At 43.3% G+C, this 27,167-nt stretch overlaps 1 protein-coding gene across 8 annotated transcripts in view; it reads left to right on the top strand.

Annotated features, from left to right (window-relative positions):
* The window catches only part of patj (PATJ crumbs cell polarity complex component), a 565,709-nt gene that overhangs the window by 199,069 nt on the left and 339,473 nt on the right, over window positions 1-27,167 (top strand). For all 8 annotated transcript variants that reach the window (XM_072510952.1, XM_072510955.1, XM_072510950.1 and 5 more), the window contains 2 exons: window positions 1,366-1,543; window positions 4,791-4,901. In XM_072510952.1, coding sequence (XP_072367053.1) covers window positions 1,366-1,543; window positions 4,791-4,901 — 289 coding nt within the window. The remainder of the gene's footprint in view (window positions 1-1,365; window positions 1,544-4,790; window positions 4,902-27,167) is intronic.

Genomic DNA, 27,167 nt, shown 5'->3' with positions numbered 1-27,167 from the left:
GGGCAGCACAGTGGTGCAGTGGTTAGCACTGCTGCCTCACGGCGCCGAAGTCCCAGGTTCGATCCCGGCTCTGGGTCACTGTCCGTGTGGAGTTTGCACATTCTCCCCGTGTTTGCGTGGGTTTCGCCCCACAATTCAAAAATGTGCAGTTTAGGTGGATTGGCCAAGCCAAATTGCCCCTTAATTGGAAAAATGAATTGGGTACTCTAAATTTATTAAATAAAAGAAAAAAAAATCTTTTAATATCTCAATCAAACAAAATATGCTGCAGAATCTTCCAAGAAACTCTTAAAATACATTTTGGTTGGAATGATGAATGGTCATTCAATATTAACTCTGTTTCTTATTTTTCAGAATTGAAATATAATATTGCGAACTCTGTATCAAAGCTTTAAATGTTTGCAGTGCCATGTGCTCAAATGCAGATCTGTTTCAAAGCTTTTTATTTCATTGCATTTGATTCCAACTCATTGTATCTTAGTCAGATCCGCCCCAGTGTTAGGAAATAAATCGTCAAACAACCCTGTCAAATTCTCTTTTGGGATCTTTTGGGTATCTGAGTCAATTCAAGATTCTTTCTCTAACATATGCTCTGTACAAGAGTTTAAGTGGAACTATCCAGTCCAATTCTTGTATTTAACCCCGAGAAGTTTTGTAATCTTACAGGTGTGTGGTGCAGTGTTCATTTTAATGCATTTGAGTTTATACTGAGTGATTATAAAAAAAAATAGAAGTGATTGTGTCATCTCGATGACTGCCTCTATTTCCATCAGCTGCACCAGGACAGTGGTGACTCCTATGAATTTTATGACAGAGGGATCTCCAATTCACCTCTTGCATGATTGTGAGATGATTGATGTGGCATTAGTCAGGTCAATCTGATCAATGCATGAGTTACTCCATTATCAACGCATGTAATATGTTGCATTTGCAAGATGAAACAGCCTGTCATGTTTGTGGTATCGAGTATCTAGAGTCAGGTCTTGTGACATTGAGTGACTATCTTTCCTTCGGATGTCACTTTTCTCTTCCATCCTTATATACTTTTGTTGGTTTTTGCTTCTTTTGCTTTTTTAATGGTTTTTTTTCAGTACTATGAAAACATTCTCCCGTGAAGTATTTGGGAAGATATTCTGTTTTTATAGGTTGAAACCACAAACCATGAGTTCTGAACTTGAAATAAATGTACTGAAATAAAGAAGGAAAGGTTCTATATTCCAAAGATGTTCTTGACTTCATTGTAAATACTGATATGTTTTGAACATAAATTAATGGATGATTTTGAATTTGACAGAAGAGAAAGTAGGCAGCGAAATTCACTCATTATTGCAGCCTAAGTTACAAGCAAATGTACCTTCACTCTAGGGTTGAGCTTTGGCGAGAACCAGGGGAGTCACTTGGAATCAGTATTGTTGGTGGAAATACAGTAATAAAACGATTGAAAAATGGGGAGGAATTGAGAGGAATTTTTATTAAACATGTTTTGGAGGCGAGTCCAGCTGGAAGATCCAAAGCCCTGAAGACAGGGGACAAAATTATTGAGGTAAATCATCTTAATAAACATCAGTAAATAACATTAACATAATATTAAGCATGAATATATAAGAACTGCGGTAACTGTATAAATTGTAAATTGAAAGGTTTGGTGCACTGCAAATTTTAATTTCTTAGCAATGCCTGAGAGCACAAAAGAGAAGCATGAAGCATTCAAATTGCTGTGATGTATTTATGAGGAGGATTGTGGGTTTGCTGCCCAAAGAATATTATAAAGTTATGAATTTTACAGGAAAACGTGAAATAATTTAAATGAGTTCAAGGCCTTAATGTATTCACTGAGGATTTATGTAATTATTATAGAAATCATTAGTCCATATTTGATAAAATTTTGAAAGGTAAATATTGTATTTGGGGCATTTTATTGCTAAAACAACAATCTCTCTCTTACCTTTGGGGTAGTGAATTCAGTGGCTGAGTAATTCACCTCCCTGCACTGAATATTGTTGCTCTGCTGCTTTTTGTAACCATTCTTTTCTTTTAAAATTTTATTTTAGAGTACCCAATTCATTTTTTTTCCAATTAAGGGGCAATTTAGCATGGCCAATCTACCTAGCTTGCACATCTTTGGGTTGTAGGGGCAAAACCCATGCAAAAACGGGGAGAATGTGCGAATTCCACATGGACAGTGACCCAGAGCCGGGATCGCACCTGGGACCTCGGCGCCGTGAGGCAGCAATGCTATCCACTGCGCCACCGTGTTGCCCTTTGTAACCATTCTTAAGTGAGTGGCTTAAAAAGCATTAATGTGTAGAGGGGAATCTGGACCTTGGCTGAGAAATTAAATTTTATTTTGAATTAGCTCATTTTGGTTATGGGTTCCATCCCTTTCTTTTCTTTCAGTTAATTTTTTTAATGCTGGATATTGAACTTCGATTCAGTATCATTGATCTGTCCCATAAATAAACGTTGCGCCCTCTCCTGAGCAATATTGTGTCAATGCCTGTGTCTGTGGTCTGTGTCATTTAGGTAAATATAGGAAATGGTCAGACAGAAAAGCTTTGTCATTATATTCTCGTTCCTTGTTCTTAATTGTTTGAAGCATATAGACTGGACCAGGCTGTGGCTTAGACAATAAACAACAAGATTAAGTTCTTGACAGATACTTGGGTGCAAACAGTATAATTTCAGTAATTTACAACGTTTGCTCATTATAGGTGCTTCTCAACATTGCACTGACCCTTAAAACAAGGGTAATTTACTGCTTATATGTTATACACTATCAGGATGTTGGTAAAGTCCTCCTTATTCTCCTGTTTAAGATTTACCACATTCCTTGTGTTATACTTTCCAAGATGTAACTACGGGCATAATTTTCCCCCCCAAAAAAGTGCAGACATCGCCCCCCACCCCTTGCGCCGCAATCCAACATCACAGGCAATCAATCCCCCCACCCCCACAACCCATCATCACCAACAATTCCCCCATGCCTCCATTAATCATCAATGCCAATTGTCCCCCCCAATCGTGATGCCAGGGTTGCCATGTTCTTGACCACTCAGGAGCTGCACTGGCCTCTGCACCCCCACCTGATCATCTCAACTGCTGCAGAGCAGTAGTGATTCATGCCAGCATGACATCACACTGGTTGGGCCGGGGGGGAAGGAACATATGGCAAACTTGGGAGGTAGTTTTATGTATTTTCAATTCCAATTAATTAGGTGGTGATCAGGCTCCTGCCGTTGCTGGGCGTGAACCTGATTCCATCGGCAGGGGGTTGGAGTGGCGGGGTGGCCGGGAAGGGCATGTTCTAAGATCTCCCTGGCACAAATCTCCTGAGATTTAGTAGCAAACGCTTCAAACGCAGTAAAATCGCCCCCTTCATTTATTTTTGTTCCACATTCTCTACAATGAAAACTGTATCTTTATCATCAGGTCATTAACTATTCTCAATATTTTTGGTAATTAAACAAAATGTCTTCCTGGAAATCAACTATTTTGAATTATTTTAGTGATGGATCGCCATTCAATACAAGAGCAGCAAATAACCTTCTGCATCGAAGTGCCTTTGTCATACCAGAGCAAAATATGTGTTATCTGGAACTTGATGAAGCATTTAGCAGTCACTCTTTAATTGTGAGTGCTGTGTCCAGCAAGGATAATCCAATAATTAATCCATTATAATCAAAAATGCTTCCATCGTGTCCATAGTGTGATTTATTATTAAATAGCATCTGTAATTTGTTCTGGCAAATATTTCAAAAACATGAACTTAGATTTAATTCACTTTGAACGAGTAAGTTTGTGGGACACTGCTGTATAAATATAAACTGTCATTTTATGCCTCCCACATTTTCCCAAAGCTGTACAATTCCCAGAGTTCGGGTATAGCAACATGCTTCAAGAAGATAGTAATACTGCCCTTAACAGTCACATTACACCACTCGAGCCAGGCAATAACCATCTCCAACAAAAGAGAATCTAGCCATTGCCCCTTGACACTCTTACCATCACTGAATCCCTTACCATCACTGAATCCCCTACAATCTTCATCCTGGGATTCCCCATTGATCAGAAACTGAACAGGACTAACTATGTAAATACTGTGGCTACAGATGCAGGTTGGCGGTTAGGATTCCTGCGGCGAGTAACTACTCCCGACTTCCCAAAGCCTATTCATCAGCTACAAGGCACAAGCCGGGAGCGTGATGGAATGCTCTTACATCACCAGATGAGTGCAGCTCCAACAACACTCAACAGCATCCAGGATAGAGCAACCTGCTCAATGACATTCTTTCCTCAAATATGCACGCTCTTCACCACAGATGCACACTGGCAACAGTGTGTGCCATCTACAAGATGCACTGCAGGAACTTACCAAGGTTCCTTAAAGCAACATCTTCCAAATGCATGATCACTACCATCTAGAAGGATGTGGTCAGCAGATGCCTGGGAACACCAGCAGCAGGAAGTTCCCCTCCAAGTCACTCGCCATCTGACTTGGCAATATATCGCCGTTCCTTCACTGTCACTGGGTTAAAATCCTGGAACTCCCTCCCTTGTAGCACTGTAGTTGTACCTACATCACAGGGACAGCAGGCTCAAGACTGCCGCTCACCACCACAACCTCAAAGGCAATTAGCGATGAGCAATAAATGCTAGCCTAGCCAGCGACACCCATAGCCCGTAAATTAATAAAACAAAACCTTGTTGATGAACAACCATGTAACATTTTCTTCAGTCTACCAGGTGTTGAGAAAAGTAAACAGTCAACTTGATCTTAATGTATATTACAGGTTTCTGGTGTAGACCTGCAAAATGCCACACATGACGAAGCAGTGGATGCCATAAAGAATGTGGGAAATCCGGTTGTTTTTGTTGTTCAAAGCTTATTGCCTACTCCAAGGGTGAGTAAAAACTGGAAAATGTTTAAGGTTACATTGTAATTTTTGAAGACAGCTTCTGCAACCATGTGAATTGCTACAATAGGCTTTAATAATTATTGCATTACTGGGTGAAAAGTGCTGATAAATAATAAGGTTGGAAAATGATGCAACAAAGTTATTAATTCTGTCTGTTGACATCTTATTTCAGTGCAAATCCTGTTTTTTTTTTTTATTCCGTTTCGCCAAAAGAAACTATCCACTCATCCTAATGTGAACACTGGCATCTTTAGACTTCTCATTTCATACAAAAGGGTTTTAATTAGTCAGAAACATAAATTTATTTACACTGGTTATGGGAGAGTATTTTCATTCACTGTTTCTCTGGATGTTCAGCTTACTTTTTTTCTCTCAGAAGTCTAAAACTGTCTTCAAGCTGACACATTTTTGTCTGGGGAAAGGAAAAGATAAAATGTACCAAAGTCTTTCACATCTGCAGAACAAAATCCTATTGTTTCCTTTGCTCCATATAAGCAGAAGAAAATGTAGAAGAATCGGAATAGATTTTACTTTACCTATAGGGCCCAGAGATATCTCAATATAACAGCCCAACAAGAAGTTATGTGAGAGGTTGTTCACAGCCAATAGCTAGCATCACTACTGTTACTCTTAATTTGTAATTCACTTGATTCATGGACTTAATACTTGATGTGAGAGTCAGATTCTGAGACAGTTAGCAAACCTAATTTGTTTGATCTTGTAATCCTGTCAGATTTCTAATTTGGGATACCTGATTAACTGAAGATAATGCTTATAAAGGAGAGTGTGTACTACAAGTAAAAAATACAATAATGAAGTAAAGCTTAATACTTATTTCTTAAGAGCACAATAATGTTAAAAAATGGTTGCAAGGACTTGTTCCATTCTGCCAACCGTTTGTGCTACCTATTTTATTTTCCACCTCTGAACTATCCTCATGTTCTTTGTGTCTTTATAATTCACTCTCATTGTCCTTATTGTCTTATGTCAATATCATGGCTGTTTTACCACCATTTGTTTACAACGCAATCGTTTTATATATCATTGGCCTGGATTTTGCGATAGTAATTATTATGATTTTGTTAGTGTTCACCAGCAGTACTCATCTGAAACTATGTCAACAAATTCACACTTGTACAGAATAATATAAAAATCCAGAGGTTGCTGTAAGTGATTCTGCACTTCCCGGAGATTATATTGTTGATGTTCCCCCAGAATGCAATTAATTAGAAATCATTGAACTGACTATAACATTTGCTCTTTAACTCTTCATTTTGCTGTAAAATGTATCAAAAAATGTACACCACACTTAATGACATGTAACTGGGATTTTAGGTAATTATAACTCCATAATTATTGCCAAACACCCTCACTTTGTGAAAACCTCATTTTATATTTCTGGATTGTTAAATGTCTCCGTTTTCATAAAAATAAGATGTTTAATTTTTTTAGAAGTACTTTGGGATATTTTATCCTCTATCTTAATTGCAATTATATAGTAATGATAATCTTTATTGTCACAAGTAGGCTTACATTAACACTGCAATAAGGTTATTGTGAGAAACCCCTGGCCGCCACATTCCGGTGCCTGTTCGGGTACACGGGGCGAATTCAGAATGTCCAAATGTGGTTAGCACTGTGGCTTCATAGCGCCAGGGTCCCAGGTTCGATTCCCGCTTGGTCACTGTCTGTGCAGAGTCTGCATGGTCTCTCCGTGTCTGCGTGGGTTTCCTCCGGGTGTTCCGGTTTCCTCTCACTAGTCCCGAAAGACATGCTGTTAGGTAATTTGGACATTCTGAATTATCCCTCTGTGTACCCGAACAGGCGCCAGAATGTGGCGACTAGGGGCTTTTCACAGTAACTTCATTGCAGTGTTAATGTAAGCCTACTTGTGACAATAAAGATTATTATTATTACATAGAAATAAATAAGTAAGATTTGATAACCAGTACGGAGATATGATTGCAGTAGGCCATGGATTGAGACCTGAATATTGAAGGGTACAGTATATTTAGGGAGGGCAGGAAGCGAGGAAATCGTGTTGGGGTGACTTTGTTAGGAATCGAGAGGGACGACCAAAGTTCAGGAAACCAGGATGTGGAATAAGTTTGGGTAGAGATGAAAAATGGTAAAGACAAGAGGTCACTTCTGGGAGTCTTGTACAAGCCCCTAATAGTAACCACATGGCAGGGTGGCACATAAAGAAAGAAATAACTGGAGCTTGTCCGAAAGGCATGGCGATGATTTTAATTACATTTGGACTGGAAATGTCAGATGGTTAAAGGTAGCCTAGATAATGGGTTCATTGAAAGTTTTTGGGATTGTTTCTTAGAACAGCATGTTCTGGAGCAAACCAGAATGCAGGCAGTACTAGACATAGTATTGTGCTATGAGATGGGAGTAATTAATGATCTCATAGTGAAGGCTTCCCTCGATAGCAGTGACCATAATATGATTGAATTTTACACTGAGTTTGAGGGAGAGAAGAGTGGGTCTGAAACTTTTTAAACTTAAGTAAGCGCAGCACGGTGGCACAGTAGTTAGCACTGATGCCTCACAGCGCAAGGGACCCGGGTTCAATTCCGACCTTGGGTGACTGTCTGTGTGGAGTTTGCAGTTCTCCCAGTGTCTGCGTGGGTTTCCTCTGGATGCTTCGGTTTCCTCCCACAGTCCAAAGATGTCATGTTTAGGTGGATTGGCCATGCTAAATTGCTCTTTTGTCCAAAAATGTGTAAGTTAGATGGGGTTACGGAGAGAGGGTGAAGGAATGGGCCTGGGTAAGATGCTCTTTCAGAGTATTGGTGCAGACATGATGGGCCGACTGGCTGCCTTCCACACTGTAGGGGTTCTGTGGTTCAGTCATTTCTTGAAATCATGTAGAGTGAATTGAATTTGCTGGAGACTGGCATCCGTAATGCCTGGGGACCTTCGGAGGAAGCTAGTTGGATCATTCACTTAGCACTTCTGGCTGAAGATCATTGTGAATGCCTTATCTTTTGCACTGATGTGCTGGGCTCCTCCATCATTGAGGGTGTGGATATTTGTTGGACCTCCTCCTCCAGTGACTTGTTTAATTGTTCACTGCCATTAACAACTGGATGTAGCAGGACTGCAGAGCTTAGACCTGATCCATTAGTTTTGGAATTACTTGGCTCTGTCTATCACTTTCTGCTTTTTATGTTTGGCACACAAGTACTCCTGTTTTGTAGCTAACACCTTATTTTTAAGTAGCCTGATGCTGCGCCTGGCATTCCCTCCTGCACTCTTCATTCAGTGTCTTAGTAGACCCAACGGCAGGGCTGGCCATCTGATGTCTTTACCGCTCCCTGTTAAATGTGTGGTTGAGGGGGGGTCTGTGCTGTCAATCCAGCCGTAAATGTTTTTAAATTATAGCATACATCCTGTTTAATGGAATATTCCTTCTGTACTGATTTTCAAGAAATTTAAAATGTCATCCGTTTATTTCTTCAACGTAATTACATCTTATTAAAAATTCTAATAACATTTTATATCACTTTCCGCATAATACTTCAATGCTGTGTTTGATATTTGAAGAAATGTACATGTTAATGATTCCAACCGTGCGATCACCAAATTCTTGGAAAGGTTTTACAGCAATACATATGTGCTACAAAATTTTAACTTGTGTTGCATTTTTGTGCATATTTTGGATGAAACTTAAGTTTATGCATGAAAAATAACTTCAAGATTTTGCTTGAAGCATACAATTGTTTTTTTTTCTTTTGGAAAGCTGCACCATTTCTACCTAACCAGTCACTTCTTTAGATTTTGTTCAGCTTTCAAATGCAGTGACGTTTAAGATGCTCAAACCCCAATTTGAGTTAGTCTATGGATTTACACTCATTATTTATAGTGCATTTCTGAAGATAATTACATTCTGATCCAGGATTTGAAGTGTCAGTAATGCACTACACTTGACTTGTACGTATAATATGAATAATTATCTTGAGTTACTGAACGACATTTAGGTCAGTGTGCACAAAATGAGAACATGTCTTTTAACATGCACTTGTTGTTACAGTGGTACTTACAATATACACGAGTGCTTCCCGAACATAAAATTGTAGTGGATAATTTGTTGAACAAGAGTTAAGCCAGCATTGTGAAAACAAAAGTGCTGTGTGCTTCTATATTCCCTAATTACCAGTTAACTAATTAGCAAATAAAGAGATATGATATGTAGTTATATATCATTGGCTTCCAAGTTGTTTCTATAATTCTCTAATCATAAAATCCTGAAAATGGCCTCTTTAAGATTGAGAAGAATCAAATAATAAATAAGATTGAGGTTATTGTTTATGTGACATGATCCATTTTCACAGGTTGACTGCTGATTGATTTTCCCACATACAATTCCTACAGTGCAGAAGGAGGCCATTCGGCCCATCGGGTCTGCACCAACCCTCTGAAAGAGCACCCTACCCAGGCCCACTTACCCGCCCTTTCCTGTCGCCCCATCTAACCTGTACTACTTTGGACTGTTGGATGAAACTGGAGCACCCGGAGGAAACCCATGCATACACAGGGAGAACGGACAGACTCAGCATAGTCACCCAAGGCTGGAATTGAATCCGGGTCCCTGGCACTGTGAAGCAACAGTGCTAACTATTGCGCCATTATGGATATCTTTGAATAATTTTGACTGGGGAAAATTAATCAGTTAGGTTTCGAGCTCTCCAGAAGGACTTGTAGGCAATCAGTAAAAATTATACAACAAACAAAACATTCCAACAGCTTTAACTGTGATCCCCCATTTTGAATACTTCCCATGCTCTCTCCAACGCACTTTTCCATCTTTTGAAAAAAATGAAAAACCTTTAAATAGTCCAAAAAGAAGGGAAGATACTAGAATATACAGTCATAACTGTGGAGAATGCAGACAGGTTAGGATGTTTTGGTGTCTGCCCTTCGTGAAGTTGATGACAGAGAGAAACTGGCAAGTGAATAAGGTTGGAACAAAAGGAAGGAGATAGCCAACAGATATACTAGTTATAAAGGCAATTAATGTGTCATGAGGCCTGCAACCTACTAAATAGAAAATAGATATTGTAACAGCCTATCAGTGAGATAATGAAAACACACAGAACAAAACAAAATGTGCGAGTAGTCAAGGAAGAAGGTGAAATGCGCTGTAGAAGTTCATGTAGATATGGTGAAGGAAAACAAAAGCTGTTGTGCAACAGATAAGAAATTAAAATAGAAAATTACATGGACCTCACAATTATACATGGAGAAAAGAACAAGTTACATCATATGTTTAGATATGTGCCAGCCTGCCATCCTCCTGGACCCTGGCAGATTGAAAGCAAGTTGCGAAGAAAATGGAAGGTGTAGCTAAGACCTGAAGTTACTAATGTCATGAGAGTACCTTTAAGAAATGAGTGTTTATAAATGGGTGTGTATATAAATATCTGTAGTGAGAGTACCTTTAAGAAATGGGTGTTTACGACTGCAGTGATGTCAGAGAGTGGGTGGAGCTGGGCTGTCTGTCGGCTTTTTACTTTCGTTTTTGAGCAGGCTGCAGGGTGTGTTTTAGTTTCGTTTTTAGAGCTGGGATAGCTGCAGTCACAGCCAGAAGGTGTATGAATCTCTCTCTGTAATCTAAAGACTGTAAATCGATCCTGGTGATTTAAAGCTAATAACAGTAGTGACTTTAACCTGATGTGCTTCTGATAAAGGTTTTGTTTTAAGTTGTATGGATGCTAAAAAGGAAAGCTTAAAGGTTTACTTAGTGTTGTAGTCTTTGGGTGTTGTATTTGAATTAATGGTTGCTAAGATGGTCACTATGTTTTAAAAAGGTTAACTTGAGTTCATAGAATATACATTGTTTTGCTTTAAAAAATACTTTTCCATTTCTGCTGTACCACACCTATAGAGTGGGCCGTGTGCTCCCCATACCACAATCTATTAAAAGTTATGGGTCAGGTGAACTCCATAATGCACTTAGGGGTTCTCTAAACCGTGGCCCATAAAAAATTGGGGTCTCGAGGGGATAAAAGTCTATCTATTGGATTGGCTTAGTGAACTTAAAGACAGTGGGAGTGAGCATATTGTGGTTGCTGTTCAGGTGTGGTATTTTAGTTTAAGTGGTGAGTGTGTTGTGGACAATAACTAAGAGGCTCTGAAGTTTTTGGAGGTGGAGACGGTCACATGCAGTACCTTGCGGACAGAGACTAAAAGCAGACTGTTAGATATGGCGAAAACATTGCAGTTAACATTACCTGGCAAAATGCGAAAAGATGAGATAATTATGGCGGTGGCAAAGCATTTAAAGTTGCGTGAGATACAGTTTGACTCATTGGAAATGGCAAAATTTCAGTTACGAATTAAACGAATGGAACATGAGAAAGAATTAAAGCAGCTTGAATACGAAAGAGAGGATAAAGAAAGCGAGAGAGAGCGGAAAAAGAAAGAGAAAGAGAGAGGAAAAAGAGAGAGAAGAAAGGAGAAAAGAAAGAATAGCCCCAGCAGAACAAAAAGAAAGAGAAAGGGAGATACAGATCAGGGAAAAAGATAAAGCGAGAGAGTTTGAACTTCAGAAAATGGCCTGAACTTCAGAAAATGGCCATGAAACATGACAGTCAGTTAAAATTGGCAGACGTAAGAGAAACGTACAGTTGGATGATCGTGATGAGGATAGTGAGAAAGAGCGTCAAAGTCGAAGGCTTGGTGGGGATCTATTTAAATATGTCCAAGTATTGCCAAGGTTTGATGCGAAGGAGGTAGAAGCCTTTTTCTTTTCATTTGAGAAGGTGGCTGATCAAATGAAATGGCCACAGGACATGTGGTTATTACTGATTCAAACAAAGCTGGTAGGTAGGGCTAGTGAAGTGTTTGCATCACTACCGGAGGAGGTATCTGAGACATGAGGAGGTGAAAAAAATCCATCTTGGGTGCATATGAACTAGTGCCTGAAGCATACAGACAAAGGTTTAGAAATTTAAGGAAAGAATTTGGTTAAACATACATGGAGTTTGAAAGGCTCAAACAGAGTAATTTTGATAGGTGGATAAGGGCTTTGAAAATAGACCAAACGTATGAAGCTCTCAGAGAATTATACTTTTGGAGGAGTTCAAAAATTCAACTCCTGATGTAGTGAGAATTAGCAGAGGGTTAAAACTGCGAGGTTAGCAGCAGAAATGGCAGATGATTATTAATTAGTTCATAAATCAAAGCTTGGTTTCCAACATAGTTTCAGCCTGTGAGGAAACTGGGGACATGAGAAAATCTCAAGTGGTAAAGGTGATCTGATGGGAGATAATGAGAGTGTACCTGAGACTAAAAAAGAAATCCAGGAGAGTGGAAGAGAAATGAAAAGTTTCAAATGTTTTCACTGTAATAAATTAGGCCATGTAAAGTCACAGTGTTGGTGGTTGAAGAAAAGCACTGGGAAGGCTGATGTGGTAAAACAGGATAAGACAGTGGGGTTTGTGAAAGTGGTAAAGGAAAGCCCAAATGAAGCGAAGGAGGTGCAAAAGATTGTACAGCCTGATCAAGAGGTGATTGATAAGAAGGTGCCAGATCTCTTTAAAGAATTTACTTGTGTGGGTAAAGTTTACTTATTTGTATCAGGAGGATTAGGTAAAGAAGTCACAATTTTAAGAGATACGGGAGCGAGTCAATCTTTAATGGTAAGAGATGAGGAGTTATGTAGTTTGGGTAGAATATTGCCAGAAAAGGTGGTAATATGTGGAATTTAGGGTGTGAGGAGTAGTGTTCAATTATATATGGTAAGGTTGGAAAGTCCAGTGAAGAGTGGTGAAGTGGTAGTAGGAGTAATAGATAAACTATCTTGTCCAGGAATACAGTTCATCTTGTGTATTATATAGCTGGATCGCAGGTGGGAGTGATGCCTACGGTGGTTGATAAGCCAGTGGAAAATCAGACAACTGAAGTGTTGAAGGACGAATGTCCTGGGATTTTTCCGGATTGTGTAGTAACAAGGTCGCAAAGTCACAGGTTAAGACAAGCGGAGAAATCAGAGAGTGAAGATAAAGGTGAAGTGCAATTATCAGAAACTATTTTTGATCAGATGGTTGAAAAAGAACAAGAACAGGTGGAGGATGAGGCAGATATTTTTAGTTCAGGAAAATTGGCGGAGTTACAACAGAAATATGTAGAAATAAAACGGATGCTTCAGAAAGCATACATGGAGGAGGAATCTGCTTGTATATCAGTATTATTACCGTAAAAGTGATGTCTTGATGAGAAAATGGAGACCTTTACATATGCAGGCGGATGAAAAGTGGGCAGAAGTTCATCAAGTAGTATTGCCGGTAGGGTATAGAAAGGAGGTGTTGCGAGTTGCACATGAGTTACCAGTGGGAGGTCATTTGGGAATAAGAAAAACTCAAGCTAAAATCCAGAAACATTTTTATTGGCCTGGACTACATAAGATGGAGTTAAATTTTGTCAATCATGTCACACATGTCAAGTGATAGGGAAACCTCAAGCAGTGATAAAACCAGCACCCTTAATACCCTTTCCAGCATTTGAGGAACCTTTTACAATGGTCTTAATTGATTGCGTAGGACCGCTTCCTAAAACAAAAAGTGGGAATCAATATCTTTTGACTATAATGGATGTGTCTACTAGGTTTCCAGAGGCCATTCCAGGACGTAATATTACAGCTAAAAAGATTGTGGAGGAGTTACTTGAATTCTTTACTCGATATGGACTACCCACAGAAATACAATGGGATCAAGGATCAAATTTTACCTCAAGGTTATTCAAAGAAGTTATGGATAGCTTAGGAATAAAATAATTTAAATCAACTGCGTACCATCCAGAATCGCAGGGAGCATTAGAAAGGTGGCATCAGACATTAAAGACAATGTTGAGGGCTTATTCTCAAGATTATCCAGAGGATTGGGATAAAGGAATTCCATTTGTACTGTTTGCAATTAGGGATGCACCTAATGAGTCAAGCAAATTCAGACCTTTTGAACTAATTTTTGGTCATGAGGTAAGAGGATCACTTAAATTGATTAAGGAAAAATTGGTGAGTGAGAAATCGGAAATTACATTATTGGATTACGTGTCAAATTTTAGGGAACGATTAAATAGAGCAGGTGAATTGGCTAGACAACATTTGAAAGTTGCACAAAATGTGATGAAACGGGTACCGGCCATGAAATCCAAAGTTTGTAGTTTTGCCATTGGAGATAAAGCTTTAGTATTGTTACCAGTGGTAGGTGAACCTTTAAAAGCTAGTTTTGTGGACCTTATCAGATTGAAAGGAAATTAAGTGAGGTTAATTATGTGGTAAAAACGCCGGATAAAAGGAAAACTCACCGAGTGTGTCATGTGAATATGCTTAAAAGGTGCTTTGAAAGGGAAGGCGAGAAAAAGGAGGAGGTTTTAATGATTCTAACTCAAAGTGACGAACCAAATCCAGATGACTGTGAATTTGACATACCTCAAATTAAATTGGAAAACGAGAATGTTCTTAAAAATTGGGATAAATAGTTAAGTTACCTTCCAGAGGAAAAATGAACTGTCCTGAATGAGTTATTAATATCACATGGACAAGTTTGTAGAGATAAATTGGGAAGTACTAAAATGGCTATACATGATGTAGATGTGGGCAATGCTGTTCCTATCAAACAACATCCACATAGACTTAATCCTTTAAAATTGACACAGGTTAACAGAGAGATTGAGAGTATGCTTAAAAATTGAATAATTGACGTGGGTTGCAGTCAATAGAGCTCACCCATAGTGATGGTACCTAAACCAGACGGCACCCAAAGGTTCTGTGTGGATTATAGAAAGGTTAATGCAGTTACAACAATGGACTCTTATCCTATCCCACGTTTGGAGGATTGCATTGAGAAAGTGGGACAATCAGCTTTTATTTCCAGACTGGATTTACTTAAAGGTTACTGGCAGGTACCTTTATCCGAAAGGGCAAAGGAGATTTCAGCTTTTCTGACTCCAGATGGTATATACCAATTCAAAGTTATGCCATTTGGCATGAAAAACACACCAGCTACATTTTCAACAGTTAACTAACAAAGTTGTTTCAGGATTACCCAATTCTGCGGTATACATCGACGATCTGGTAATTTTCTGCCAGACATGGACAAAACATTTAAAACATCTGATGGAGTTATTCGATCGACTTCAGGAGGCGGGTTTGGTGATAAACCTAGCCAAAAGTGAATTTGGAAAAGCCCCAGTCACTTTCCTTGAGGAGTTTCCGATACCCTCAAGACGACGGGAAATTGTGACTTCTTGGCATGAGTGGTATTGATCGAACATTTGTGCAAACGTTTTGTAGTGTGATTGCTCCACTGATGGACTTGCTGAAGAAACATCGAAAATTTCAGTGGAAAGCGAACTTTCAACAGGCATTTGGCTGCCTGAAAGCTGTGATAACTAATGCTCCTGTGTTGGAGAATTACAAAGGACTCTGCGATCAGATTTAACTCAAATATCTGACGTTAAAGAGAAATGCCGAGGCGACGAGAAAAGGATGGACCGTGCAGAGACCTTCTTGTTCAAAGAGGCTGTCAATCAGGAAGGATTTCAGTTGGAGGAAGAAGAACAAAAATGGACTATTTTATTGTACCTGTTTGCGTGTGTTTTTTTTTAAACAAAAAAGTATATTTACTGTGCATTTCTTAAAGGATAGTGAAAAGGTGAAAAATGAAACCATCTTGAAGTTGATGGGTTTTTTTTTCCTTGGGGGGAGGTGTCATATGAGAGTACCTTTAAGTAATGGGTGTTTATAAATGGGTGTGTATATAAATATCTGTAGTGAGAATACCTTTAAGAAATGAGTGTTTACTACTGCAGTGATGTCAGAGAGTGGATGGAGCTGTGCTGTCTGTCAGCTTTTTACTTTTGTTTTTGAGCAGGCTGCAGGGTGTGTTTTAGTTTTGTTTTCAGAGCTGGATAGCTGCAGTCACAGCCAGAAGGTGTATGAATCTCTCTCTGTAATCTAAAGACTAAATCAATCCAGGTGATTTAAAACTAATAACCGTCGTGACTTTAACCTGATGTGCTTCTGGTAAAGGTTTTGTGTTTAAGTCGTATGGATGTTAAAAGCGAAAGCTTAAAAGGTTTACTTAGTGTTGTAGTCTTTGGGGGTTGTATTTGAACTAATGGTTGCTAAGATGTTCACTATGTTTTAAAAAGGTTAACTTAGTTCATAGAATAAACATTGTTTTGCTTTAAAAATTACTTTTCCATTTCTGCTGTACCACACCTGGAGAGTGGGCCGTGTGCTCCCCATACCACAGTCTATTAAAAGTTGTGGGTCAGGTCAACTCCATGATACACTTTGGGTTTCTCAAACACTGGCCCATAACACTAAAGTCACCGTCAAGATCAAAGAGCTGCAGTTTGGAGAGCTGCAGTTTTGCTAAATAGAAATTGGAGCACTAGTCTTCAAATCTATTCTTCGTGTGAGTTTCTTTGGAACTGTAGACCAAAGGCTGAGAGGTCAAAGTGGGATGGGAGTTAAAGTACAATCGGCAAAACAGGGTCACTTTGGACAGAGTGGCAATGTTCAGGATAGTGATCACCAAATTTGCCATTGTTTCTGTAATGTAGAGGAGAGCACATTATTAGCAATGAATAAGGCATATTGGATGAGAGAAAGTATGCATGAATTGTTGTCTCATATTGTCTGCAGTGGTTCAAGAAGTAGCTTACCCACCTTCTCAAGCTCAGTTAGGGATGGGCAATGAATGCTAGCCTAGCCAGCAATACACAAACCCCATGAAAGAATTTATTTATTCATGTTTTTACTTATTTTAAATTCATTTATGGGATGTGGGCGTCGCTGAGTAGGTCAGCATTTATGACCCATCCCTAGTTGCCTTTCAGAAGGTGGTGGTGAGCTGCCTTCTTGAACCTCTGCGGTCCCTGACATGTAGGTGCACCCACTGTCTGTTATGGAGGCAGTGACAGTGAAGGAATGGCGATCTCTTTCCATGTCAGGGCAGTGAGTGACTTGGAGGGGGCCTCTAGGTGATGGGGTTCCCAGGTATCTGCTGTTGATGTCTTGTGGCTTTCGAAGGTACTGTCTCAAGAACCTTGGCAAGTCACTACAGTGCATTGTGTAGGTGGTATACACGGCTGCTACTGTTCGTCGGTGGTGGAGGGTTTGAATGATTGTGAAAGGGGGAACAACCAAGTGAGCTGCTTTGTCCTGGATGGTGTCAAGCTTCTTTTTTTAATCTAAATTTAGAGAACCCAATTCATTTTTTTTCCAATTAAGGGGCAATTTAGCCTGTCCAATCCACCGACCCAGCTCATCTTTGGATTGTGGGGGTGAAACCCACGCAAACACGGGTAGAATGTGCAAACTCCACCCAGACAGTGACCCAGAGCTGGGATCGAACCTGGGACCTTGGCGCCATGAGGCAGCAGTGCTAACCATTGCGCCACCGTGCTGCCCGGGTGTCAAGCTTCTTGAGTCTTTTTGGAACTGCACTCATCCAAGCAAGTGGAGAGTATTCCATTAGACTCCTGATTTGTGTCTTGTAGATGGTGGACAGACTTTGAGGGATCAGGAGATGAGTTACTCAGCGTTGGATTCTTCTTTTTTTAAAAGATATTTTATTCCAAATATGCACAACATTAACAAAATAAACACTCCATCAAAACATAGGCAACAGTTTGTACAGTTTTTTCCGATTTAATCCTTCCCCCCCTCCCACGATGAACAGCTCCTCAAATAAGGTCATGAACGGCTTCAAGCGCCCCTCAAAACCCTCTTCTGACCCGCTCAGGGCGAACTTATCTTTTGCAGCCTGAGACAGTCGTACAAGTACCCCAGCCAGGCCATCACCCCTAGCAGTGTCTCCAACCTCCAATCCAAAAGGATCCTTCACCAGGTAGACAGAGAGGCGAAGGCCACAACATCAGCTCCGTTTCCCTCCAGCAGCCCTGGCTCCTCTGAAACCCCATAGATTGCCACCATAGGGTCCTGCCTGACCTCAGCCCCACTATCCTGGATAACATACCAAACACCGCCTCCCAAAAGCTCTCCAGCTTCTCGCAGCCCCAGAACATATGAGCATGATTCGACGACCTCCACTTCTCAAACTCATTTGTCACCTCCTGGAAGAACCCACTCATTGTTCTTCCAGTCATGTATACCCTGTGAATCACCTTGAACTGAATCAAGCTCATCCTCGAGCACGAGGTTGAGTTCACCCGTCGCATCGCCTCACACCAGAGTCCCCATCCTATATCCCTCCCCAAATCCTCCCCCACTTACACTTTATCCACACCACCTGTGCTTTGCCCTGCACCCTAACCACCCATAGATGTCGCCAATCCTGCCCTCTCCCAAGTCATCAGGGAGCAGCAGTTGCTCCAATAATGTGTACTCCGATAGCTGGGGTGAACATCTGCCACTCCTTCCACACGATGTCTCGCATGGGCATATACCTAAACTTGCTGCCGTAGGATTCTGAGCCTTTGACCTACCCTTGTGGCCGCAGTATTAATATGGCTAGTCCAGTTCAGTTTCTCATCAATGGTAATGCCATATGTCATGGGGCGATGGCTTGATCCTCTCTTGCAGGAGGTAGTCATTGCTGGCTGTACGGTGCAAATGTAACTTGCCACCTCAAATCTGGATATTGGCAAGATCTTGCGGATTTGGACATGGACCGCTTCACTATCTGAGGAGTAGCGAATGGTGCTGAATATTTTGCAGTCATCCGCAAACATCCCCACTTCTGACATGATGGCAGGGAGGTCATTGATGAAGCAGCTGAAGATGGTTGGACCTAGGAAACTACCTGAGGAACTCCTGCAGTGATGTCCTGGAGCTGATATGACTGATCTCCAACCACCACAACCATCTTCCTTTGTGCCAGTTAAGACACCAACCAGTGGAAAGGTTTCCCCCTGATTCCTGATGACTCCAGTTCAACTAGGGCTACTTGATGCCATACTCAGTCAAATTCTGCCTTGATGTCAAGGGCAGTCACTCTCACCTCACCTCTGGCATTCATCTCTTTTATTTGAACCAAGCCTGCATGATATCAGGAGCTGAGTGACCCGGTTGGAACCCATACTGTGCGTTTATGAGTAGATTATTGTTGAATGAGTGCCACTTGATAGCACTGTTGATGACTTCTTCCATCACTTTGCTGATGATGGAGAGTAGACCGATAGGGTGGTAATTGGCCGGGTTAGATTTGTCTTGTTTCTTGTGTACAGGACACCCCTGGGCAATTTTCCACATTGCCGGGTAGATGCCAGTGTTGTAGCTGTATGGAACAGCTTGGCTAGTGGTGTGACAAGTTCTGGAGCACAAGTCTTCAGTACTATTGCTGGAATATTGTCAGGGCCTTTGCAGTATTCTGCGGCTTCAGCCGTTCCTTGATATCACGTAGAGTGAATTGTATTGGCTGAAGACTGACATCTGAGATGCTGAGGACCTCCGGAGGAGACCGAGATGGATCATCCACTCAGCATTTCTGGATGAAGATTGTTGCAAATGCCTCAACCTTGTTTTTTGCACATATGTGCTCGGCTCCTCCATCATTGAGGATGGGGATATTTGTGGAGCCTCCTTCTCCAGTGAGTTGTTTAATTGTCTATCATCATTCACGGCTGGGTGTGGCAGGACTGCAGAGCTTGGATCTAATGCTTTCATTGTGGAATTGCTTAGCCCTATCACTTGATGTTAATGCTGTTTGGCACACAAGTAGTCCTGTGTTGTAGCTTCACCTCATTATTATTTATGCCTGGTATTGCACCTGGCATCCTCTCCTGCACTCTTCATTGAACCATTCATCCTGGTTTGGCAGTAATGGTAGAGTAGGGGATATGCCAGGCTATGAGGTTGCAAAATGTGGTTGAATACAATTCTGCTGCTGATGACCCACAGCACCTCATGGATACCCAGTCTTGAGTTGCTAGATCTATTCGAAGTCTATCCCTTTTAGCACTGTGGTTGTGCCACACAACACGATGGAGAGTGTTCCCAATGTGAAGATGGGGCTTTGGCTCCGCAAGGACTATGGGGTGGTCACTTCCACTGATACTGTCATGGACAGATGGTTCTGCAGCAGACAGGTTGGTGAGGTTGTGGTCAAGGATGTTTTTCCATCTTGTTGGTTCCCTCAACACCTGCTGCAGTCCCAGTTTAGCCGTAGTCCTTTAGGACCCGACCAGCTCAGTCTGTGGTGGTACTACCGAGCTGCTTTTGTAATGGACCTTGAAGTCCCCCACCCAGAGCATATTCTGTGCCCTTGCTACTCTCAAAGCTCCCTCCAAGTGGTGTTCAACATGGAGGAGTACTGATTCACCAGCTGATGGTGACCGATACGTAATAATCAGCAGGAGATTTCCTTGCTATTTAACCTGAACCCATGAGACTTCATGTGCTGCCACCTCTACAGGAATGGTGATGGCGGTGTCTGGGATATTGTTTGTAAGCTTTGATTCTGTGAGTATGACTATATTAGGCTGTTGCTTGACTAGTCTGTGAGATAGCTCTCCCAACTTCGGCACAAGACTTTGCAGGGTCAACAGGACTGGATTTACTGCCCTGTAGTCGTTTCCGGTGCCTGGGATGATGCTGGGTGGTGGTCTGTCTGGTTTCATTCTTTTTTTGTGTTTTCATAACATTTGAATGCAACTAAGTGGCTTGCTCCAAAGAACAAAAGAGAACAAAGAGCATTACAGCACAGGAACTGGCCCTTTAGCCCACCGAGTCTGCGCCGATCCAGATTCCTTATTTTGACCTGCTACTTATTGCCCAAACAATCTGTGCCCTCCATTCTCTGCCCGTTCATGATACATCTTTTTTTAATAAATGGTTTTTATTGGGTTTTTGAACAAAGTATATTTACCGTTATGTACACAGGATAAGAAACATATATTATATATATATATATGTACACACACACATATATAGAAGAGAAGGGCACACCCAAACATACCAAAGAGAAGAAAATAATAACGTAAAAAAAAATACAATAAAAAAAATAAAATAGGATAACTGGTAGGGTATTGTGCACTAGCTCAACAGCAAGTCTGTACAACTGGCAAAATTATTTCCAACACACAAGTAGGCGAATGTTTGCGGGAGGGAGGGGTGGGGGGGTGGAGACCGGGGAGGTAAATATACATTCGGGTGCCGGAGAGACAATTACAGTGGGCAATACTCGAATGGGTTTGGTGGTGTTGTCGCTTCTCCCGGATGGATCTCGCTGCCGTCTCGCGCTCACCGCCACTTCTGCCGTTCCTCCCGTCTTTCGTCTTCATTCTCATGATATATCTTAAATATATATATTTATATATATTTAAGGTGTCTACCTCCTCCACCTCCACTGGCAACCACCGCCCATTGATGCACCATCAATTAGACACGAGGCAAGTTGTAGGAAACAAAGTAATGGTTTTAATACTCTAAGATGTAACCTGTCTGCTGCTGAACCCAGACTGGAGACAGGGCTACAGATCAGTCAACTATATACAACGCCCAGTGGGGTGGAGCCACAGAAGAACGACAATATATAACACAGTGAGTAACAATGGGACAAACAGTAACCGAGAATATATACAGCGCTGTAAGTAACAGTGGAACAACAGTGGAACTGCCAATACACTGCCTTACAATAACAGTGGTTCACCACATTCACCCCCAGTTTTAAAAAAAAGTCTAGCGGTGGTGAAGCAAACTTATAGATTAAGTCTAGCAGGAGCTTTAACTGTCCGCTGTGATCTCCTCAGTCCCAGCTGTGGTGTGGGCATTGGTGTCGAGACCTGCGACTTCGGGAGTGTGTCGTCTTCTTCTTCTTCCGGAAGCGTCGACAGAGAGGGAGACGGTGTAGCCGCAGGGGTGATGGTAATGGAGGAAGATGATGAAGGGCCGGGTGGGGAACCAGCGGGTGCCAAGTCCTGGAGGGAGACTGTGTCCTGCTGCCCGTCCTGATGTGCCACGTAGGCATATTGTGGGTTAGCGTGGAGAAGCATAACCCGCTCGACCAGGGGATCGGTTTTGTAGTTCCTCACATGCTTCCAGAGGGGGACAGGCCCTGTGGCTGTCAGCCAGGACGGGAGCGAGACCTCTGAGGTGGACTTCCTAGGGAAGACAAACATATGTCTGTGAGGGTTCTCGGTGGCAGTACACAAGTGACCGGATAGAGTGGAGTGCATCGGGAAGGACCTCCTGCCAGCGGGAGACTGGAAGACTTCGAGACCGTAGGGCCAGGAGGACGGCCTTCCAGACCGTCGCATTCTCCCTCTCCAACTGTCCGTTTCCCCGGGGGTTGTAGCTGGTACTCCTGCTTGAGGCGATGCCCTTGCTGAGCAGGAACCGACGCAGTTCATCACTCCTGAACGAGGGGCCCCGATCACTGTGGATGTAGGTGGGGAAACCGAACAAGGTGATGAGGCTGTGCAGGGCCTTGATGACAGTGGCCGAGGGCATGGGATGGTGAAGGGAAAACGTGAGTACTCATCAACGATGTTGAGGAAGTACATGTTACGGTCGGTGAAGAGGAAGTACATGTTACGGTCGGTGAAGTCGATGCTAAGGTGCTCAAAGGGGCGGGAAGCTTTCACCAGGTGCGCTCTGTCTGGCCGATAGAAGTGCGGTTTGCACTCCGCGCAGACCTGGCAGTCCCTGGTCATGGTCCTGACCTCCTCGATGGAGCAAGGCAGGTTGCGGGCCTTGACAAAATGAAAAAATACAGGTGACCCCCCGGGTGACAGCTCATTGTGGAGGGCCCGAAGTCGGTCTACTTGTGCGCTGGCACATGTACCGCGGAACTGGGCATCTGGGGGCTCATTGAGCTTCCCAGGACGATACAAGATGTCGTAATTGTAGGTGGAGAGTTCGATTCTCCACCTAAGAATCTTGTTGCTCTTGATCTTGCCCCGCTGTGTATTATTGAACATGAAGGCAACCGACCATTGGTCAGTGAGGAGAGTGAATCGCCTGCCGGCCAGGTAATGCCTCCAAATGTCGCACAGCTTCCACAATGGCCTGGGCTTCCTTTTCGATGGACGAGTATCAAATTTCGGAGCCCTGGAGGGTACGGGAGAAGAGAGCCACGGGCCTGCCCGCCTGGTTGAGGGTAGCGGCCAGAGCAAAGTCAGACTCATCGCTCTCCACCTGGAACGGGATGGACTCGTCCACAGCATGCACCGTGGCCTTGGCAATGTCTGCCTTGATGTGGTTGAAGGCTCGGCGGGCCTCAGCCGACAGGGTAAAAAGGGTGGATTTGATGAGTGAGTGGGCCTTGTCCGCATAATTGGGGACCCACTGGGCATAGTATGAGAAGAACCCCAGGCATCTCTTCATGGCCTTGGGGCAGTGGGGAAGGGGAAGTTGCAGGAGGGGGCGCATGCGGTTGGGATCGGGCCCTAGGACTCCGCTTTCCGCAACGTAGCCGAGGATGGCTAGGTGAGTCGTGCGGAAAATGCACTTCTTATTATACGTAAGGTTAAGGAGCTTGGCGGTGTGAAGGAAACGCTGGAGGTTAGCGTCATTGTCCTGCTGGTCATGGCTGCAGATGGTGACATTATCCAGATACGGGAATGTGGCCCGCAGCCCGTACTGGTCAACCATTCGGTCCATCTCCCATTGGTGATGCTGAAGAGGACCCTGAAGAAGTGGTAAAGGAGCCCATCTGCCTTGAAGGCAGTGTATTGGCAGTCCTCCGGGCGGATAGGGAGCTGGTGGTACATGGACTTCAAGTCTACCATGGAGAAGACTCGGTACTGCGCAATCTGGTTGACCATGTCAGATATGCGGGGAAGAGGGTACGCATCAAGCTGTGTGTACCGGTTGATCGTCTGACTGTAGTCGACGTCCCACGGGAGCTTCTCCCCAGTATTGACGGCCAGAGGCTCTCCAGAGGCTGGTACTGGTCTCTATGATCCCTTCCCGCAGGAGTCGCTGGACCTTTGACCAATTAAAGACCTAGTCCCGAGCACTGTATCGTCTGCTCCTGGTGGCGACGGGCTTACAGTCGGGTGAGGTTAGCGAAGAGCGAGGGTCGGGGCGACCTTATGACGGTGAGAGGGGGCAGGGGTCCACCGAATGTTAAGGTCAGGCTTCGGAGATGGCATTGGAAGTTTAGGCCTAATAAAAGGGGAGCGCAGAGATAGGGGAGGACATAGAGTTTAAAGTTAACGTACTCTAAGTCACGTATCGCAAGAGCTGCAACGCAGTACCCACGGACCTCAACAATGTGAGACCCGGAAGCCAGGGAGATTGTCTGGGACGCAGGAAAAATTCGGAGGGAGCAGCGCCTTACTGTATCCGGATGGACGAAGCTGTCCATGCTCCCGGAGTAGAATAAGCAGGTTGTCTCGTGCCCGTTGATCCGGACGGTCATCATGGAGTTCTTAAGATGACGGGGCCGGGACCGGTCGAGGGTGACGGAGGCAAGCTGCGGAAGGTGGCTGGTCTGGTCGGTGGTAGCGGGTGGCGTCGAAGATGGTGGCCAAGGTGGCGGCCCCCACGAGTCGCACGTGGTGGGTCACGTAGAAGATGGCGGCCAAGATGGCGCCCCCACGTGTCGCGTGTGGGAGATGGCGAACAAGATGGCGGACTCCACTGGTTGCACGAGGCGGATGACATGTTAGAAGTAGGCGGTCCCAACTGGCAAGATACCACGCGGCGGGATTTGGGCGTTTTAGTGCCACAAGCCTGTGTCACGCGGCAGCCCGCCAACTCCGGGGGACCGTCCTGCTACTGCGGCCAGGGTCAGCACTCCAGACAACGCTGCCCAGCTCGGAACCCGACCTGCAGCGAGTGCGGTAAGAAGGGCCACTTTGCAAAAGTCTGCCAGACCCGGCCTAAAACGTCCAAATCCCGCCGCGTGGTATCCTGCCAGTTGGGACCGCCTACTTCTAACATGTCATCCGCCTCGTGCAACCAGTGGAGTCCGCCATCTTGTTCGCCATCTCCCACACGCGACACGTGGGGACGCCATCTTGGCCGCCATCTTCTACGTGACCCACCACGTGCGACTCGTGGGGGTCGCCACCTTGGCCACCATCTTCGACGCCACCCACTACCACCGACCAGAACAACAATATCTAACACAGTGAGTAACAATGGAACAAACAGTAACAGAGAATATATACAGCGCTGTAACAGTGGAACAACAGTGGAACTACAATAACAGTGGTTCACCACACCACTGCATGAAAAACTTTCCCGCACATCTCCCCTCAACTTTCCCCCCTCACTTGAACCTGTACCCCTTGTAATTGAGACTTCCACCATGGGAAAAAGGTTCAGACTATTCACCCTCTCTATACCGCTCGTAATTTTGTAGACCTTAATCAGGTCTCCCCTCAGCCTCCGTCTTTCCAACGAAAACAATCCGAGTTTATCCAACCTCTCCTCCTAGCTAACACCTTCCAGACCAGGCAACATCCTGGTAAACTTTCTTTGCATTCTCTCCAAAGCAGCCACGTCGTTCTGGTAGTGTGGCAACCAGAACTGCTCGCAATATTCCAAATGTGACCTAACTAAAGTTTTATGCAACTCCATGACCTGCCAACTCTTGTACTCAATGCCCCGGCTGGTGAAGACCAGCATGCCGTATACTTTCTTGACCATCTAATCCTCCTGCATTGCCACTTTCATGGAACTATGGACCTGAATGCCCAGATCCCTCTGATGCCAATGCTCCTAAGGGGTCTGCCATTTACTGTACAAATCACACCTGAATTTGATCTTCCAAAATGCATCACCTCAAATTTGTCGGGATTGAACTCCATCTGCCATTTCTCTGTCCAACTCTCCAATCTATCTATATTCTGATGTATTCTCTGACAACTACATTGCTGTGGGTCTGGAGTCACATGTAGGCCTAACCAGGTAAAGATGGCAGATTTCCTTCCCTAACCAGACAGGTTTTTATGACAATCGACAATTGTTTCATGGTTATCATTAGACTTTTAATTCCAGATAATTGATTGAGTTTGAATTTCACCACCTGTCATGGTGAGATTTGAACCCGGCACTCCAAATCATTATCGTAGGTCCCTAGATTACTAGTTCCCCACCTCGAATGTCACCCTTTTGTTAATCAGGATAGCCCCCCCCCCCCCCTTGTTTTCAAGTCCAGTCCTGAATGAAACACTTGTCCGATCCATCCAGAGACTATTTCCTCGGGTGGATGTAGCTGTTACAAGGGGGCATAACTATAAGATTCAGGGTGGGAGATATAGGAGGGATGTCCGAGGTAGGTTCTTTACTCAGAGAGTGGTTAGGGTGTGGAATGGACTGCCTGCTGTGATAGTGGAGTCGGACACTTTAGGAAATTTCAAGCGGTTATTGGATAGGCACATGGAGCACACCAGAATGACAGGGAGTGGGATAGCTTGATCTTGGTTTCGGACAATGCTCAGTACAACATCAAGGGCTGAAGGGCCTGTTCTGTGCTGTACTGTTCTATAGCACTGTGACAATACCACTATGCCACCACCTCCCTTAAATAACAGTGAAGGAATTGTAGATTGTTAAGTAGGAGGAGGTTAAGGGTGTTGCATTTCCTGCATTTGCACAAGGAAAGTAAAGCTGGAAGTAAGAAAGAAAGAAGAATATCAAAGATATGGTAGAGCGATTATTCCCTCTGAAAGGTTGAGAGGGGAAGGCAAAACCGGTTTGACTGTTCATATGGTAGAAATAACACAACATTGAATCCTTATGGTACCAGTGACACAGGAAAACAGCAAAACAATGGAGGTACTAGGAATAAGTTCGTAAGATATAGAGCAGAATCAGGCCATCCGTCCCATTGTGGTCCCTTTGTTCAAAAAGGGGAGCAGAGACAACCCCGGCAACTATAGACCGGTGAGCCTCACGTCTGTAGTGGGTAAAGTCTTGGAGGGGATTATAAGAGACAAGATTTATAATCATCTAGATAGGAATAATATGATCAGGGATAGTCAGCATGGCTTTGTGAAGGGTAGGTCATGCCTCACAGACCTTATCGAGTTCTTTGAGAAGGTGACTGAACAGGTAGACGAGGGTAGAGCAGTTGATGTGGTGTATATGGATTGCAGCAAAGCGTTTGATAAGGTTCCCCACGGTAGGCTATTGCAAAAAATACGGAGGCTGGGGATTGAGGGTGATTTAGAGATGTGGATCAGAAATTGGCTAGCTGAAAGAAGACAGAGGGTGGTGGTTGATGGGAAATGTTCAGAATGGAGTTCAGTCACAAGTGGAGTACCACAAGGATCTGTTCTGGGGCCGTTGCTGTTTGTCATTTTTATCAATGACCT

Source organism: Scyliorhinus torazame, chromosome 7 (genome assembly GCF_047496885.1).
Source record: "Scyliorhinus torazame isolate Kashiwa2021f chromosome 7, sScyTor2.1, whole genome shotgun sequence".
Lineage (NCBI taxonomy): Eukaryota > Metazoa > Chordata > Chondrichthyes > Carcharhiniformes > Scyliorhinidae > Scyliorhinus > Scyliorhinus torazame.
This window is presented reverse-complemented; position numbering and strand designations above follow the sequence as displayed.